Below are 20,796 nucleotides of genomic sequence, written 5' to 3'. Positions count from 1 at the left end.
GTTCCTCCGAAAGAATTTATACCGGAAATTATCAAACGAGCAGATACGTAACAATATAATTCACATGAACTATTATAAAGTTATCTAGGTGCTGGAGGAACAAAGCTATCAAAATGAAGGTGTTGGTTTATGATATACATCAATCTGTTTTCAAAACCACCTAGCTGATTACATACTACAGGACTAGTATTCCAAGTATTGATTTTCTTATAAACTGCTGTGGCTTTAACTTAAAATAAATATCTGTTGTTTTAGTAAAAAGTGTTTTGGTTTCAACTCAACAGAGAATTATTTAGAATGGCAAAATATAAATGTGACTTTAGCTTAACAGAAACACTGGATGCTTAGTGGTAGTAGCAGAGAACTGTGACTTTTTAAGTTGGCAGTAGCAGTCTTCCAGTCTAGTTTTGTAGAAGACAAGTGTAGCTCTAACAGAAACACTTGATGTACAATGTAGTAAAGAGGAACTGAGGTTGTAATTAAATAAAAACATTTATTTTGTATACAAGAATTGTGGACTAGTGTCTTTATTGAAATAATTGATGAGAACTAAACTTCATTTTATATTTATTGAAATAAACTGATATAATGCTTCACATTCAAATAAATTGTGAAAGCACTTATTTCAAATCTGAAAAATAGTTTATATAAACAGGGACTTTCATATATATATATATTTATAAATTTCTCAATAAAAACTAAAGTACAATAAACAAATATTTTCAAGCATAGATCAAAATGAAAATTTGACTTAGGAATAAATTTTCACTGTAATGCTTACAGTTCTTAAGGGGACACACACACATATATATATATATATATATATATGGTGTGCTTACTTGCATTTTTACTCACCAGTGAATCCATATTTATATAGGATTAAAAGAATATTTTTTCAATTTGCCCTTATTAAAGGTTACTGATGAGTGGTGGTATTCCCCTACACCGGTATAGCTCTGTGGCATATCGTGGATTGAATAATAGATTAGGCTTCATGTTTATTTTTAAAGGATCAGAAAAAGGGCATAATTGACCCTTGGTTCAGTTATTATACACTTCAATGTGCAAATAATAATTTGCCTGTTTTCCTACAATCAGAAGTCCGACATTTCACACCCAATTGTTTGTCAGAAAAGAATAACTGAACCACAAACAGGTTTATAGTAAATGAACTTGCATGCTTCATGTTCAAGTCCATTTTGAAAAATAGACTCGGCTACATCTGGACCATAAAATTAGTGATCCACTAATTCTGTAAACACCCATCAAAATTAGAGTTAATCTTTTAGAAAAAAAAATAGAGCATGTAACATACATGTATAGATCAGTCAGTTTTTGAATGAAGAAACATAGAAAATGCATGCATCACACATACAATTAGAAGGCATCACCAGAAAATTCTTTAGAGAAGTATTTCTTTTCTTCTACCCAGTCATTTTGAGCAACATTCATGTCTACTAATTTTCTCTTCATAAATCATTGATGGACAAGTTTATTAATATTCTTTTGAACATTTGGTACCTCTATAAACAGATGTTAAATGCATATTACAGTTTGACATCAAATGACCAGGTCACAGGCAAGGTTTGCTTCATCTTCTGCACATGATAACAGTTGAATCTATAGAGATGTGCATGTGTGGATGTCAGAATCACTTCAGAAAACTATATAAAAAATGCAGACTGTCTTTCATACCCATGACTGCATGGATACATTTGGGTATAATTGTTCAGTGTCTTTCTAAGGTGTTTTTTGCCTGGAATGAATTATTTGCACTTGATTTCATAGTAAAACTATGGATTCACATAAAGGACAGTTTTTTCAATAAAAATATTCTATTAGTTTTACATGGCAGTAAGTCTAGAGAAAAAACAAACAGGAAGTTGTCCAGTTGACACACAAGGAAACAATCACTTATAATAAACACAACCTTGTACAATTTTTCAAGCAAAATGTCATCCTGCTAAAACCATAAGGAAACATTGTGTCAATATTATTAAAACATAACTATTGTGAGTGGAACTGCTAAAAGAAAATTTGATAGCTTTTAAATAGAAAATTAATGAACAAATCCAATGAAGAGGGCTTTAAATGGATGTGATGCATTTCAAATTTTGGCTTAATTACATTTTTAAACTGAGTAAAGTGGAAATAGTAACTGTTCAAAAAAACAATGAAATAAAACGTCCCCCACCATATCAAAAAAATATAAAGACAATGAACCACCCAACTGTTACTTATATATAAATACATGAACATTTGCTGTAACTCTTAAAAATTGTTTTCAGATAAATTACTCAAATGAGTGTCAAAATAAAATTCACAAATGTATTAAAAACTGGGCACGCTTGAAAACACAGAATTCTCTAACCAAAACATGGCCAACAGATTTCTTTAAACCCTTTAATTTTATAATTGAGCATGAACTATTATGAAAAAGTTGACTTGAATACATATACATAACATACTCATGGCATATATATATATATATATATATATATATAAGAAATAAAAATGAATAAAATCTCAAATAAAATCAACATTCTCACATTAAACTTAATCCACATACAAGACAATATTATTTAAGGTTCTGCAAATGTTTTTAAGACATTTGAAAACTAAAATATTCCCCCTCAAAAAAAATTTTTATCTTTGTTATTTTGTAAACTCAATACAAAACTATATTCGATACAATAATCAATAAAACAAATTAGAAACATTGGTATGAATTTTGTGATTGAAAGGGTGACGAGAGTTTGACCACAAAGAATCTAATAATATCACACACATACACAGGGGGAGGGATCAGTCAAACCCCCTATTTTTGTGGTGTAAAATATTATGCTTATATAGTTTTAGTGCAGCTGCTTATAACATTTCCTACATAGTCTATGTTCTTCTGGTTAAGTATTAACATTTCTTGGCTTAAAATAATCACATTCCCCCATAGCATTAGCATGCTTTGTGTTGGCTTTTGATCTCACAAATTAGAACACCCTTTCAAACATTCTACGTACAGGCCTGAATATGTACTGGTTAACTAAAAGTGAATGTTTTTAAGGTGCTATTATGGCTCGAGATAGTGTGGGTTTTTTAAACAGCCTTTAACATTGAGATATAACTGGAACTACTTCTTAAGAGTCAACAGTACTCACAATATTCTTGTGCATGACTATCTGAACAATGTTACTAGCATTCATTGTGCCATACTTATCATTAACCACTTTGTATTTGAAAACACACACTCTTAAATATGAATAATTTAAGAACAATGCATTTTAGGCTGCATAATATTACCTTAAATAGATATTGTTAATATACACTTATATTTACGTCAACAAAAAAAGTATAAATGGAGCAGGTAAATTACATATTACTTTAATAATATAATAGTTCAAGGCATTAGTTTCTCTTCTTTCACATAATTGTGCAAAAATTGGTAAACTTAAAAGTATATTTGGAACACTTTTCCAAATTTAATAAAATATTTACTGAAATTAGTTTTATTTTTAAAGATGATACACTTATATCTTCCTAATGTTTTTGTACACTATTACATACATTATAAATGGATACTTCCCTCAACATAAGAAGTGAACATAGTTCAACAGATCATCACAGTTCTGCACATTCAGGTCTGTTTCATAAGAAGATCAGTAATTTCTGGAATTCATTATATAGTAAGGATACAGTTCTTGTTATATAACTTCATTTTCATTTTAAAATCTGTTTGCCTCTACCATAAATATAACATACAACTTCTCAGTGCTATTCAAAAAACCTGTTGACATGCTATCAAACCACAAAGTGTTAAAACTTTGTTCCGAGTTACTCAAAAAAATTGCATTTATCTTTTATAAAATCCAGTGACTGAGCAATACAATTCACCACTTTCACTCAGCGGTTCTGCAATTTTTTGTTTTCAGAGAGTTTTGGTGGGTTTAGATTTTCTTACTAGCAAACCTGGGATTAACACTACAGCAGCTATGCAGGCTAGTTTCAATATTGTGGCAGTACTGTAAACATCATCTAAAGATTGGATCTGTGAAAGAAGAGCTCCTGTCTGGACACAGGTGTAGTTGTAGGGCATAAGGCCTACCCAAAAATAAAAACAAAAAAACAGGTTTAGAAACGTTCTCTGCTATATACAAGTCGTAAACCATTTAAATTTGAAATACTCAGCTACTTAAGGAGTTTAATAAAATTCTGTTCCAAAATTTCACAATACTTTTTAGGGTTACTTTTATTTTTTTATTATGTTACTGACATTATTACCGGTGTTAAGATGGAAGTTTATAGCAATTAAAACACTTCGGAACATTTGGCAAAATTAAGGTTAAATATAATGAAGGATAACAAATGAAACATTGCCAATTATTAAAATCTACAAAAGCTTAGTTCATGAATGTTTAGAAAAGTATAATTGTTAGAGCAAAAAATGTTTGCATTAAAAAATTAAAACACTGCTATGAATTCACTAAGAACTGTCATTGAAAATTACTGTTGTGTGTATTTGCACATTTATATTTTATGACTGATTTCAATACAAATTGCAAGAGAAAAATAATTTTTTTTGTTTACATGTTATAATAATATTAAGTATAAACATTATTTTCAAGATATTGTTTGTTTGTAGTTAAGCACAAAGCTACACAATGGGCTATCCATGTTGTACCCACCAGGAGTATCAAAACCCAGTTTTTAGCATTGTATGTCTGCAGATATACCACTGAGCCACTGGAGGGCTTTCGGGACATAGCCATTACTTGGTACATTCTCTCCTAGCCTTAACTATATGAAGGCGTTGATTAGGCTATCGACTGGTATGAACTTACTAAAATTTGTCAAGAAAAATTACTGAGGTATGCATGTATGTATCAACAAAGAATGGAAATGTACACGTATCCGTGCCACAGGATTACTGTTGTATGTGTTTTTCATCAAGAGGATTACTGTTATATGCATTGATATACATCATAAATGGTTACTGATGTATGCACATATCCAACATAAAATATTACTGATGTTATAGTATGTACATAAGACCACTACAATGCTCTCTCCTGAAAGTAATATAATTAGGTTTACTGCATTATTTCACCAAACACTCATGAACCAGATATAATGAAACTGGAAAATATTTACTTAAAAGATCTGAGGATACTAATCTAGATATATGAATTGATCCAGGAATAAGCCTCAAGTCTCGGTGATTTACAAAATCATTGCATAAGTACCATATTCGATCATTTTCTTAAAAAAAAAAATTATGGAATAATATTAACAGAATTTGTCAGTTTAGTTTATGTTTATCATGTGTATATTATAAAGTTAGTACTTTCACTGATAAGGCAAATTATGACTCACCACACCCACTTCCCAGTGAAAACATCATAGTTCCACATATGTTTGTTCAGCACAAACAATACACTTACATAAGAGGCTTACTGTTAGAAGAAAGTAAAACCTAACTCTCAACATGGAAGAGATGAAATTAACACTTACCTTTTTTTATGCTATAAAACATTTTTTTTGAAAATCCATAATAAACAAAAAAGACTAAACTTTTTAGTATATAAGTACTATTGATAACAAATTGAAGACCAACGTGTCAACACACAAGTTGTAAAGAAAGATTGCAAAAAGAAAAGTGTTGTTTTGATTTATATATATAACAATACTAGGAATAAACATTAGCTTCAATACTTAAAATTGAAAAATCAATATTTGGCATAACTTCCTCTAGCTTTAACTATATGATGGCATCAATCAAGGATGGATAACATCAATTTTTGAAATTATTCATTAGCATTTCCTTCCACTTTTGCTATACAGATTTCTAATGTTGCCATAGTTTAGTCGCCTTCTTTTTTGCAAAATTATTTTTCAACTGGTGACATTCAATTGAATTAATATCAGAACTTTAAACTAGACATTTTATGACTCATATAACATCAGCTCCTTTCTTCTCCTTCAAATACCTCTTATTCATAAGGAAAGTAGTTTTGAATTATTATCCTGTTAAAATTTAAAATCAAGATCTATTAAGTATTATCAAATGAATACTGCATAATGAACAACAATGTTTTGATACTACTCCTTTTTAACACCATCAGTTTTAATAATAATACCTTCATGGTCATATCACCACATAAAAACTCTTCTTGAGTTTCCGAGAAGTTAAATCTTTGTTTCATCAACTGTTGTCACGATTACTAGTGTATGAACACCTAAGTCTAATTATTAATTTACTTCCTTTTTATAATTAGATATATCGTTTCATCATTCCATAGCCCATTCTCCCATTAGTATTTCCAACTTCCTCTAATCCTTTGTATCATATTCACACACAAAATATTATGTTTTGTTTGCAAATTTTCCATGCAAGTTACTTTCTTATAATTACCTTTGATTCTAATTCCTTGCATATTCTTACTTTTGCATTTCTTTCTGGAGATATAAATTTAGTTGTTATTAAAACTCTTCAAATGTCCCTATCTTCCCAGCTGAATGTTTTTGTTGTTGTTTTTTTTAATGTCTTCCTCTTTTTGGATTTAAACTTCCAATTGGAACAAATATACTTTAATGTTATGTCAACAGCACCCTTCAAAACAATATGATTTTGACCAATATACCACTGAGTTTACTTTTCATTATATAAAGCAATAATTTATGCTCATTTTTGCTGTTTAATTATACATTTTATAAAACATTTCTCATCACAACCATATTGAAACTTTCAATAATGACAAGAGTCTATATAATGGAAATGTTGTCCTCTCTTCAAATTTCTATATTTAAATATGCTGTATTGACTGATGACATTCTTCATATAGCTGTGGTAAGTCCGAAGCTGCATCACCAACTTCAATCTTTTTTACATAATGACCTCTTCCTCACTACACCTTTAGACTCCACTACCTGTTGTAGTGTGTTGGGGGTTTCATCAATTCAAATATGTGTTGTATGATCACAGAATTATATTCTGTACTTTGTACAAAAGCAGGCCAATAGCATTTGTAAAAAGAGCTGACAATTCTAACATACCTGTTATAAAAAAAAAAAAGAAGTCTTCAGATTGGTAAATATTGTATCCAGTAGCTTCCACTGCTTTATATGATCATTTATTGCTTCTATCACCTACAACACTTTTGTGCCAAGCCTTGAATCAAAGGGTTTTCTCAAAGGTTACACCTCCTTTTGCAGAAAGAATGGCAACTGGATTTCCATCCCCAATTCATGAAAAATATCCAATACATCCCTAAATCCTGTATCTATAATAATCATGTCATGTGGTTGTTTCCAGATGCAAACATTTTCAACAACATTTTGTAGTATGTGATGAGTAATTGTTGTATCATTATTTTCCCATAAAGTAAATTATGAACCAAGAGCCAACACAATGTATTATCCATTAAATACAACCATCATTAGTTTAACAAGTGGTCACAGCTTGTACATAGTGTAACTTTTCCTCTTGATTACATACTTGGCACTTTTCAATATATATATATATATATAAAGACACACACACATGAATGCTAAAACTACAGTAGCAATACCAATGTTCCTTTCAGGCAAATGGTTCTCACAAGAAGATGGGTATAGTTAGATACAAAGTCTTGGGGCTGATTTAAGCAAATACAAAGGAACAAATTACTCACCAAAGCAGAACAAGCTGCTTGTATTGCTCTCCTTACAGCAGGCTGTATTTTCCAAGTGACAAATTGTAAACAGAATTATGTTGGATAACCCATATACAGTGCAGTATTTAAGGAAGAGATTCCCTAAATAAGTTTGCACAGATCTAACATGGGTATTACTCAAAATGCAATCCTGGAAGACAGGTCATTAAACTGAGATTGGGCAGTCCAGTCAGATTCAAGTATTCACCATCAGTTAGCATGTGAGACCTATCAATGTATATTCTACCATGTGCATTTGCTCCAGGATGTGTGTTCTCTAAATGATTAATCATATCTATTATGTAACATTTTTTTTGAATCTTAGAGCCTAAGTAAGTTTATCCCAAAGAAACTACATCCACAGTATCACCTCTACCATCATATTTTTACACCATGATAACACTGTCAGTGAATAATTTTGATAGGGTTGTTTCAATGTTCACATATCCCCCACTATTATCAATCACAAAGGAATAAAAACATAAAAAGTTTAAAAATGTCAAACTCACCAAAAAATACAGACAGAAAGAATAGGTGTAGAGGAATGTTGACAATAGGAGATGCCATGTTTAAAAACCAGTTTGGCGTCATTGGAAACAACCGTAGAAAGAGTAAGAAATATGGAAGTCGTTCCTTATTTTCTTCAACCTAGAATTTGAGATTTGCCTAAAATAAATAATTTAGCTCTGAAATATCTAAAAGCTATTATTCATAACAGCAAATTTTCTCATAAAATAGTTTTAAAACATTTTTAGTTCACTCTCTGTTATCAATAATTTCAGTAATCTTGATAATAGTAAGGTAACTAAGAAACTACACAGTTATTTCAGTTTATAGCAATGAGTTAATTTTAACCATTCAGAGGCATTAATTACATAAACTTGTATCTATACATCCAAAATGTGAATTAGTTGAACATGAATAAAATTTGGAAAATATAAGTCAAATATTAAGAATTTCATCCTTTGCTTGGTAAAGTTCAGTACAAAAATATAAAAATATCAACCAGTGACAGTTATGTATATAGAGTTTTAATTAGTAGCCTTCATGCATACTAACAAAGAAATTATGCTTCTTCATAGATGACCTTAAAATTTTACTATAACTTCCAGCAGTGAAAGAATTTAACCAGTTTTATGACCCACTTACTGGCTTGCAAACTTCTAACTGTACTTCAATACAATTGAAAAGTATTATACCTAACAAAGTTTTAAGTCTAGGATATAGTACAATTACAAGCTAAACTATATTTAGTGGTGTTAAAAGTTCATTAACTGTAACTTAAGCTTATATACAATGTCTAAAAGTTTTTTTAATTGAAGCAAGTATTTCATTTTTATTTGTTTTCTTGATAAAAGTGAAACTATATCCCAACTACTATTCAAAGCATAGTATTTTCAAACCGTTTTGCATTAAAAAGAACTGCCAAATAATTTTTCACTGACTAATTTTCATAGTTAAAAGTCAGTTTAACTTCTTAATTGTAAAAGTAGAATTTATTTTATAAAGCTGTATAATGTATGAATTAATGATTTATAGATTTAGAAAACAGTTGATGCACATAAAAAATATGCATAGATTTTAGACTACTTGATTAAATGTACACTTTATTCTTCACATCTATCAATAATAAACACATTTGTGTTAAAATATTCCCATTTAATTTTGTCATCTAAAATTAAACAAAATCCATATTTCCATTTTTATTCAATCATTAATTTACCTGATATTACTGGTCAGGTATGTCTTGGTTGAAAGTAGGTATTCATTCATTGATTTACCTGATATTACTGGTCAGGTATGTCTTGGTTGAAAGTAAGTATTCATTCATTGATTTACCTGATATTACTGGTCAGGTATGTCTTGGTTGAAAGTAGGTATTCATTCATTGATTTACCTGATATTACTGGTCAGGTATGTCTTGGTTGAAAGTAGGTATTCATTCACTGATTTACCTGATATTACTGGTCAGGTATGTCTTGGTTGAAAGTAGGTATTCATTCATTGATTTACTTGATATTACTGGTCAGGTATGTTTTGGTTGGAAGTAGGTATTCATTTATTGATTTACCTGATATTACTGGTCAGGTATGTCTTGGTCGAAAGTAGGTATTCATTCATTGATTTACCTGATATTACTGGTCAGATATGTCTTGGTTGAAAGTAGGTATTCATTCATTGATTTACCTGATATTACTGGTCAGGTATGTCTTGGTTGAAAGTAGGTATTCATTCATTGATTTACCTGATATTACTGGTCAGGTATGTCTTGGTTCAAAGTAGTGTAAAATACAAATATTTAATATAAAAACAAATTTTTAGAACTCTTAATAGTAAGTAAGATTATAAATAATATCAAACCACTGAAGAAATCATGGAATTAGTTCTTATTTGTAAAACACTATATAACATCTGTGTATAAATCTTGAAATAGAAATAACAGTAAAAGTTTTAATAAATGAATCTACAACTTAAATAACTTTACAATTTTTGCACAAAACTACTCTAGGGAAACCTACACACAGCCATCCTTAATTCTGATCTGACAAGAACAGATTGAAGGCAGCTAATTAAAAAGCACCAACCCTCAACTTTCAACCTATTCCTGTCTGTCACTCTGATAGCACACCCATTGCCCAAAAGTGCAAAGCACATTTTTGCAGTGGCTTAGTATTAAAGTCTGGATGTAGGTACTTTCATTGTACTAATCAAATAAATCACAAAGAAGCCAGATGATCTCAGGCCCTAACAATATTAAATACTTGAACCAATGTAGAACCATATCTAACATAACAGGTATGTTATACAAATCACTGTAAGCTGTATTTATACAATGTACCAATCAAATAAATCACAAAGAAGGCAGATGATCTCAGGCCCTAACAATATTAAATACTTGAACCAATGTAGAACCATATCTAACATAATAGGTATGTTATACAAGCCACTGTATAAATACTGTACATAACAATAAGCAACACTCTTTAGTAAGAAGTTATGACCTGTTAATCCCAGACATTATATTTAAACTAATAACTTATTGAAACTACCAACACAATAACTGTAAACTAATTATACACTCTTTTATGGATAATTCTAACTGAAATTTTATATTGTTTCCACCCAATTTATGTTAATGACAGAAATAATTAGAAGAGATTTTCTTTCTTTTCAGTGACAGCACTTTACAAGAACAGTAAATTACAATTTCTAAACCTATACTCTCAAATATAAAACAACTGTAGAACTGCTCAGCAATGATCTATAAATCCAAACCTTCTGCTTAGGTGAATTCTTAAATTATGCATCATATTTTTAAACAAGGAGCAGTTTCTCTTTATCTGTTAGAAATCAGAAAAAAAAATTCTACTGTTCTACAAATCAAAAAGTAAAAATATAACAAAATTAGAATATCAAAACGTGGGTCCTTTTCTGGAAAACATGGTTTAAAGATAAGAAAATTGGTTTGAGACACTAACTTTATTTTGAAGAAATTCAACTTTTTCTGGAAAAAACTGATGAACAAGCTCTTTTCCACAATACTTGGATAACAAATAGCAGCAAGAAGCACCAACAGCTGTCAATAAACATGTGATGGGAAAACCAAACCATATTCCAAAGAGTGCACCAGCTAGACAATTCTGTTAAAATAAACATATTTCATAACAGCTAAAGTATTTCATTACAAACTCAGATATATTGGGTGTTGTCACTAATCAAAACATTACTGCAAACAAACATATAAAAAATGTTCCAAATTGTAAACAGTAGTGGGTACATATGCACACTGTATTTTATAACACTGCTTTGGAATCTTTATCATCAACACATCTCATCAAAGTAAATGGACATACTTCTTGTATTTCATCATGTTATTTAAGTTCTAAAGTGAATATACAGCTTACTTTGACCGATTTCATACAATTTGAAACAATTAAAATATTTTATTAAAATGCACATTATTTCTTAGTATATGAACTTCCTCCAAACTCAAGATATAGGTATACACTTTAGAAGTCTAGGAAAACAATTTTAAGCTGTGTTAAAACTTCCAAATCTTTTTCTTTATTATTGAAATCTCATCAGATATTTCTTATAACTTCTAAAAAAAAATATGAATTTCTAACGATTACAAACCCAGAAAAAAATGGCATTCTTACCAAAAATACTGATCCAGGAATAGCAAATGTCTGCTTATAAAGGTAAGCAGAGCAAAATAATAGGACGACAAAGGTACTATTGGTGCGATGATACTGCTGAAGTAAAGGAGCAATTTTTTGGAGGTCTTCAAAGGTACTTGGAAATTTCAGTTCACCACTAAAATAACAAAAAAAAAGAAGTCATCAATGAAACATTGTGGCCAACTACTGAATAACTGAAACTCGTATAATAAGGAAATATTGTAGCTATTTGTTTAATAACTTAAACATTTAGCAGATTAAGGTCTGTTTTGCCATGATTTAAGATAAGCATGTACTTGCTGTTTACAAAGAATGACTGAATTTCATTTATACTTCAAGATATATGCACCATAAGAATGTGATATACCATTATCAATAATAAAGAAAGCTGAACCCATAAGTTTAGTAAAGCATACTTTTAAATATAGTGACATAACTTAAGCAATCTTTCTATAGCCATCTTTCATCAGTTTAAACTGAGTCTTTGAAATCTAATAAAATTTTGTAACTACATACACACAAATACTAAAACATGTATGAATTAAACAATGACACAAAGATAAGATTTAATGGTAAGAACTCACACATAACATTATAAGGATTGGTTAGGACAAAATTTGATGATCTATTTTAACCCTATCCCTGTCCTGAGTATCACATGTGATTCACAGAACATTTATTTGTTATGCAGCTAATACTTGTGAACACGGCAATAGAAACTGGTTGTTTTAGTTCAACATATGAGATTAGAAGAGAGCTTCATACGAGCATCACTGGCACTCAAAGTGCATGTAAATAATGACAGGTTATATTACTTTTAGCTTCCTATGAGCATCACTGGCACTCAAAGTGCATGTAACTAATGACAGGTTACATTACTTTTAGCTTCATATGAGCATCACTGGCACTCAAAGTGCATGTGAATAATGACAGGTTACATTACTTTTAGCTTCATATGAGCATCACTGGCACTCAAAGTGCATGTGAATAATGACAGGTTACATTACTTTTCCTCAGGAGAGAAATTCTGCTGGTACTCACCAAAACTAAGTACCGGAACTTATTTTTTAAAGCTGTACTAGCACCAAGACTTATTTGAGCTGCTCTGCTGTTTTCTTATGTTTACACAGATTTTTTTTTCTTTTTCAAAAACAGTTCCACTTCATCCAGCTGAGTATCTCTACTTTTTTTGAGATTTTCACTCCTGCTTTTCCTCAAAAGAATATGTAAACCCACGATCTTTAGTTGCTAACACTCTCTATTCCACTCTCTTTCAATAATACTAGAAGGATATGCTTTACATGCACCTACTTGGGTAAGTAGTCAAATAAGTGTATTCATAAAAACCATTAACTCTTTCACTATTCCACCCAGCTCATAACCACCAAAGTATCCATGAAAATGGTTATATAATAATTTATGATAATGTAAACATATCTTTATGAAATTTCGCAGATTCTCAGTAAACATTACAAGGCATTTGAACACAAAATATCAGGTTTTATAAATTAAGTTTTAAGATGTTTTAATAACAGATTTGCTCAGAAATTTTTTCTTTTTGAATGTTAACTATCCCACATGCAAAGTAATTTTGATTTTAAGATTTTGAAATAAAATTATAAATTACTCTACCAATATCACAGAATTACACTTCGATTTATCAGACTTATTAACTAAGCTTTATTTTGGTCTAAAAAAATGTTTTTCAAACACCATTTTCTCTCACCCCTTCCTTCCGAAATTGAGAAAAAAAGATTAATCTTGGGAAGTAGATATCTTGAATAGGCTGAGAAAAACGTGGGGGGAAATTTTGAGCTTTTGATTAGTTATAAACACATGATAGAGTGAAGCGGGTGTATGCAAGCAAGTATTTCCAAAAATAGACAGAAGTGGGCAAGGCCAATGTTTCTGATTCACTAAAAATAGTCATATCTCATTAAATAAAAAAGATAGGAAGTTCTTAGTTTATATTCTAGCTTGTCAATATTAGTAATTTGAGTTTCTAACTTGTAAGAAACTATAAACTTTGTATTTGGACATCACAAACACTTAACTTGAACCAAAACTGCATTCAACATACCACGTGACACACAAAAATCGATAGTTAGGTGTGTTTTTTAATACTTACTTTTAAACTCTCACTCTCTTGGGTTTTGCCAATTGTTATCATTTTCCTAAACTCAAAATGTATTTCCAAAGATGCTTACCTCCGCTGACACTAATAACTATTTCTCGATCTTCATCTTTGCCATCTAATGTTGTGTTCACTTGCCCCAGTCCTTATATATACCCCACTCGACTGCCCTCGGCAATATCTAATTTGCATAACTTTATGCCGGCCCTCAAATGCTATCTATCCAGGTGCTGTATATAAGCACTATATGCAAACAATAAAATCACTTTTTCAAAACGTACCTCATTCCGGTCACCAACAGCGGCTCTTAGTGGGAAGGAAGGGGGGAAGTGTGTCAACAGAGGTAAGCATGTTTGTTTGTAGTATCTGGAACCTATTATGTTATTATCCTATAACCACTCTGAAAAGTACACATAACTATATTCAACCATCATTTATAGATTCTTTAAAAAATATAAATCATAGAACTATATAATAAAAATCAGAATTTTTATTTCATCTCTACTTTAAACAACAACTTTCTTAATAATTGGTTTAGGATGCTGGCTTTTCACAGTTGGCATTAGTATTACAAAATAAAAGTATGATAAAAATCTGCAAAATCTGAAAGGATGATTTTCAAAACATTACCAGGTACTGGTTGAACTAACATGTAATCATTTTAATCCATTCATGCATGTCGTCATTCAACTTTACATATTTATGTAGACCAATAATGTTTTTCATTTGCTCACACCTACATATATGTATTTACTGGAAAGCAGACATAACCCTGGAGGGTCAATGGAACTCGTACTGTACAAGGTGAAAATGAACTAAGTTTCAGACTACAAAAATACAGTTACATTATAAAAACTAAACTTTCCATACATATTTATTAAAAATTACTATATTTTATGGTTATTTGTTCTAAACTACTATAATAAAAATTATAACTTAAGACCTTGTTTACTCAAAATGTTTTTAAACATTTCCATTTGTACCATACAATTAAAAGACACTGGAGTAATTTATTTCGTAATAAATTAAATTAAATCTTGTGTACTGAATATAATTTAGGTTGAAAATAAACAGAAATGTTTGGGTTTAAGTTCATGAAAACTAAGGAAAAAGGAATATGTCTACTGGCATTTTATCAGGGTTTCTGATCAAATTATGGACACTGATAGAAATATGTATATACAGATCTGATGCTGTTAAAAGCATAAATGTATATTTAATATTATGAGAGATTTTTAATTTTTTCAACACTGAACTGGTTAAATTTGCCTTCTTTACATGATCCTGACAAATTTCTTGAGATTGTGAAAGGTTTTCTCACTCCTTACATAAAAGATTGTATTAGGGACTTGCTTTCTTTATGTAGAAAAAATTACTGGCAACTTGATTCAACCTCAGATGTTTAAAATTATTGAAGGTTTGGTCAATTGTCTAACGAGAGGTTTGTTTGAGTGGTGTAATAAAAAGGCCAGAAATGTATACTAAATTTTTAGAGGTAACAGGTGTAAGCTTTGGAAGTTCAAACAAAGTTGTTCATCTACAGATTTATTTTTCAGAGTTATAAATATAAAAAAATATTTGTAAGATGATGTGATGTGTTCAGTTAGTGTGAATTTTGCAAAAATTTGTCAAATAGATGCAAAAATCTGAATGGCACAATTAACTTAGTTATGTTTTTATGGGTTTGTTTGGTAGGTAACCATGAATAGACAGTGTGTTCTTACTTAAAATATTTTATGTCAGTAAATTCTCTTCTTTGTTCATAATCAGTGCAAATATATATATTTTGTCAAATTAATTTCTGTATTTAAAATATACTGCTTTAAAAAACCATATATAATATTTATATACACTTCACCATTATAAGGGGCCTAATGGTACTTCTTTGGTTTGCTGACCCAAGCTGTGCTGATGAGCCTTGAATAGGCAAAACTATAGACCACAACAGAGGGTATGGCCAATCAAAGAATACATTAAGCCTCTATGTTATATATCCTCTTTTCCATTTCACCTCTGGTGAAAAAGAAATCTTTAACACGTATATTACAATCATCTAAATGTTTAGTTTCAGTGTACATAAACTATGGAACAAAAATAAGAGGTTTATACCTATGAGACTCTCCACGGATGTTTGGTGACCAAACTGTGCAAAGATACAACCATACACTTGCAAGAATAAAAATGACTGGTAACAACCATACCGATGCCATGATGACTTCTTTTGCAAGATGTTTCTAGTTGAAATCTTGAAATTCAGTAACTGTAAATTATAAATAATTAATATTAATTAATACAAAGATTAATAGCAGCAAAGCTATTCTTCAGCATTTATTGCAACTAAAAAATCTCTAAAAAATCAAGAAATGTCACAATAAAATCCATAATGCAACAAAAAGTTTTATAATACACCTTACTTTTTGGGCTAGTTGGTCTGTTTGGTCTCTAGTCATTTTATTCTTCATGTTCTAAGAAGGCTGGTAGGCAAGTTCTACCAGCCAAACACATAAGGAAATAAAAAATGCATCCCCTTTTTTCTTTTTACAATTCTTCATTATGACACATAATGCACATAATATCCCATACCACTTAAAAGAACAGCTTTTCTTAACATAAAGTATCAGCAAAAAGTAAGGCTGTTATGTTAAAATTGAAGTACACAATTCAAAAACAGCATGATGCATGTTAAAAGATAAAAATTAATTTTCTCTAAATATTAGCCTTATTTAAAGAAAAAGAAAAGACAAATTGATATCAGGCTCAGTAAGGACAGCCCTAAGTAAAACAAAAATTTGAAATAACCACAAAAAAATTGGCATCCAATGTTAGGTTTTGTTTGTAGAGGAAAAATGTGATAGTATGAGTTATTACAAAAAAAGGCCTTAATATCAAGTTCTAAGAGATTAACCCTTTACCTCAGTTGGTTGAACACATGCCTGGTGTACAAGAAGCATCAGGTTCAACACTGAGCAATGGAAAAAAACTTCTGCCTAGCATGAGAATTTCTTATGACTCTAAGATGAGAGGGAAATAATATGTTATATGTAATTGTTGTTAAAAATGACTTTCTAGCAATTGATAGGAGGTTCATCCTTTACCTCAGTCAAAAAAAATGCCCATTTACCACTTTGCTCTTTTCTAAAAATCCCATCCATTAACAATTTACTAATTAACCTTATAATTATGGGTACTTTTTTCTGCACATGTCATGAGATTTTATTCTGTTACATTTCAAATTCAATTAAGCAATCTTATGATCAATGTATTCTAATGAAATTAGCATTAAAATCTACATTGTAGTTCAAAGTTTTCTAATATCTAAGGTTTAATTCCTTTATTTCAAAAGAAACCATAAAGAAAAATTCTTAAACTTCAGTTTTGTAATCATGTGATGCTTAAATTCACAAATTCTTAACTTCTCGTCTTTGTAACTTGAATAATTCTTCATGTACACTATACTTCCATGTATAGACAGAAACTGGTTAACTGCTCTGTTTTACACATTCTATTTCAAGTTCTTTAGGGTACATTTGGAGAAAGGAAAAATATATTTCTTGGAACTCTTGACAGATGCCACACCCACTTTCAACACATCAGAGTTGCAATTTCTCAGCCAATTATACTAAGTTTAGCTAAATGTTTATAACCAATAGAAAGAGCACATTTTGAAATACAATCTCCTAATAGTTATTTTAAAATTGGCAGGAAGAACATCATAGAAGACTAGTCAAACTGCTCGTAGCATTGTTGCTGCTTTTGTCCTTGCCAGCACTTTAGTGTTGTTTCTCACCTATAAATATGTTAGTTAAGATAGCAATTAAATTGTATTTAGGTTTTAGCTTTATATTTTAGTTAATTATGTGTTAATCCTCTTTTAAAATGAATATTATAAAGGATTAATCATTTTTTAAAAATATAAGCCAAACTGCCTTGGTTCATCAGGCTTAGTGTAGTAGGAGGCTATCCCAACATTCTAACGAAGGCTAAAGTATCCCTGCCAATGATCCCATAATATTGCCCAAGGGCATCTGTTGAGATGTGTCGTGATAAGGAATAATGCTAAAGGACAGGAAAGAAAGGGAAAACATCAAAAATAAACTATATGTGAAAATGTAAAAACTTACAATTAAGAGAAGAATTTAACCAAAAGAAGATCTTTTAAGAGTATTCAATGAAAAACTAAAAGGTATGTACATTTTTTCTGTTTTTAATTTTACACGTTTCATTGCACTTCATAATGATGATAATACTCAAAATATTCAGAGTCTGAGTGCAAATAACTACAGTACAAAAACAAAAAAATCTTTAGTTAAAATACTTAATTAAAGCAATCTCATTCTTTGTGTACAAAATACTTCTAATCTTTAACAAAATCTTACCAATTGTTGTGAAGATATGTCATGAAAGCTCAGAGTTATTGTAAGTGTTGTTGAACTGTATATCATTCTCCATACAAGAAATAAGCCAAATGGGTACAAACCATAACCATGAAGTTAATATCCTGTGAAGCACCTTAACACACAGACTACAAGGGACTATTTGGCCTTTCAAGGTTGTACACATCCACCCTTGAGAAAAAGTAATAACTTAAAACCACCCTTTATTTTTCAGGAAATAACTAATTCCACCATTAAAATCTTGTAAAGTGCCGGCATCAACTATTACCAATTACAACTTGTTCCATAAGCCAATCACCATGTTAGAAAACTAAAACAGTCCCAAATGGAGCCAGCCCATTTTTTCCAAATCTTAAACTTGTGTCCTCTCATCCTACAGCACAAAGAGACCAATAGGACTTTATCTTGTTGATCCTCAGAAAATATTGTGAGCTTTGTTAAGATCAGCTCTTATTCTTCTTTTCTCAAGAGAAAATAACTTAATGGAATTTACACTATCTACATAACCCTTCCATCCCCATAATCATCTTAATAACCCTGAACCCTTTCCATATGATGTGAAACTAGTGATTTATATAAAAAGAATTACCTCATTTGACTTGTAATCAATATGTCCATAAACATACCAAAAAATTCTATTAGCTTTGACAGATCTTTTTCTTCAATCAACCTATTATTTGGGTTCCCATGTAACTTAATGCAATATCTTCCATTTAATATAATTAAAGATCATTTACCAAATGTTTGTCTAATTTACCAACTGATCCAAATCATTCCATAATACCTAAATATCCTCAATACAGGTAGAAATATCCAAGAGCTTAATGTAATCTGCAAACTTTATTGATTTGCTAATTATGTTCCTAAAAATATCATTCCACTAGTAAGAAGAGTTCAGATTAACTGTGCTCCATTAATAACAACTTGTTTTTCTCAACCAAACACTTTAACTAAAATGTAATTTACTAGTTTTCCTACAACCTCCATCAAAATGATTTTCTATTTTTTTTATGTGACACCTTATAAAAAGCTTTTTGAAAATTTAACTACCACCAATCCGCATCCTTTCCATCATACAGAGCAGCTCTTATCACTCCTTTTAAAAATAGATGTAACATGAGGAGGATTATTGACCTACCAAATACAAATGAGAGAGAAGCTAGCTCGCATAACATACCTTTGACTTACTTTAAAATACTGTACTTTTAATCTGTTTGTCTTTCTTTTTACCAGCAAGAAATTAGTATCTACATAATTCAGGTCAATACCGGTATTTTCCATAAAATGCTCACAAAGTTTCTGAAAGTAAGATAAAGAACACAAACTAAGATGCCTTCAAGCTTGAAAATGAAGGCACAATAAAGAATCTAATTTGTAATACAAGTTTTTCTTAAATCAGGATCACACTAGCAATCTCCCAATCATCATGTCCCTAGCATCTAGAGAGTATTGAACAGTAACAGTTAAAGCTCAACTAACTCAATGCTAAGTTTCACCAAAGGTTTAGCACAAATCTTGTAAGCTTTTCTTACAAGCTTGGTATTTTTAATTTTAAGTAAAAGCTCTCAGTTTAAACAGATGTTAAGGAGAACATCTATTTCTATTCTAAAAGCATCATCATCATGGCTTATCAACTATAGTGATGTCTACATTCTATCCACATTGAAAAAACATTTAGTTTATTACTATCAGTAATAGCGCATTTTTTTAAACTATATTTTGGTAAAGTTGAAGATTGTTTTGAATTAAGATATTTTTTATCATTTGCTTTCTAATATACAAAACAATTAAAGGAGCAAAATACATCATGAAACAAAATTATAAAGGCTAATAAATTAATTTACCAGTGAGACTGTTAAAAGGTTTCCATCTTCAATTATTTAATGTATAACTACAGTAACTTAATTTACAGAGAAACAAATCTTACCAGTTTTTTCACAGGTATCAGTAACTCTGATCAAACGTTTGAGGTTCTACCATAAAAGTAAACATCACACAAAGATGTGAAAAAAGTTTATAATTCAAATTATGAAAACGTACTACTTAATTCATATGATGTGATTTGAAAGAAATCATTATAAACATTCTCAGCAGATAAAATACAACACGACTCTCAATGGTGATTAAAAGTTTCTATAGTTACTTTAATTAATTGAGAAAAATATCAACAGCCCACTCTTCTGGCTTTTAGTTTCATAATTAAATTATTTATAAATTTAGTATATTTATATTTTTCCACAGTTTTTAATTTCAGGGTTTAAGTTTAGGTTTGTACAGAGAATATTTATTCAGGTTAGATACTGACTTAGCATAAAAGTAAATATTAGTAAAAAGGTAAACAAAATCAAATTCCTTGGGTATAATAAATGTAAACATTAGGTTATTTTTGAAACTGCTAACCT

The 20,796-nt window shown here is 30.2% G+C and overlaps 1 protein-coding gene across 4 annotated transcripts; it reads right to left on the bottom strand.

The window, feature by feature from the left end:
• Positions 1 to 674: 674 nt before the first annotated feature.
• On the bottom strand, positions 675 to 20,533 carry LOC106461901 (transmembrane protein 41A-A-like). Of its 4 annotated transcripts, XM_022388989.1 has the most exons (7): positions 20,322 to 20,533; positions 16,913 to 17,011; positions 16,110 to 16,260; positions 11,846 to 12,002; positions 11,165 to 11,326; positions 8,195 to 8,333; positions 675 to 4,095 (listed from the first exon to the last, which is right to left on the bottom strand). In XM_022388989.1, exons 3-7 carry the CDS (start codon positions 16,208 to 16,210, stop codon positions 3,923 to 3,925), a joined length of 732 nt encoding a protein of 243 aa, XP_022244697.1. In that variant the 5' UTR covers positions 16,211 to 16,260; positions 16,913 to 17,011; positions 20,322 to 20,533; the 3' UTR covers positions 675 to 3,922. The 4 variants fall into 4 exon arrangements, with proteins under 4 accessions (XP_022244697.1, XP_013777222.1, XP_022244698.1 ...); XM_013921768.2 differs by lacking the exon at positions 16,913 to 17,011; XM_022388990.1 differs by lacking the exon at positions 16,913 to 17,011 and having other exon boundaries at positions 16,110 to 16,234.
• Positions 20,534 to 20,796: the final 263 nt, after the last annotated feature.

This window comes from Limulus polyphemus, unplaced genomic scaffold, assembly GCF_000517525.1.
Source record: "Limulus polyphemus unplaced genomic scaffold, Limulus_polyphemus-2.1.2 Scaffold1055, whole genome shotgun sequence".
Classification (NCBI taxonomy): domain Eukaryota; kingdom Metazoa; phylum Arthropoda; class Merostomata; order Xiphosura; family Limulidae; genus Limulus; species Limulus polyphemus.
Note: the sequence above shows the minus strand (reverse complement) of the source record. Positions and strands in the feature narration are given on the sequence as shown.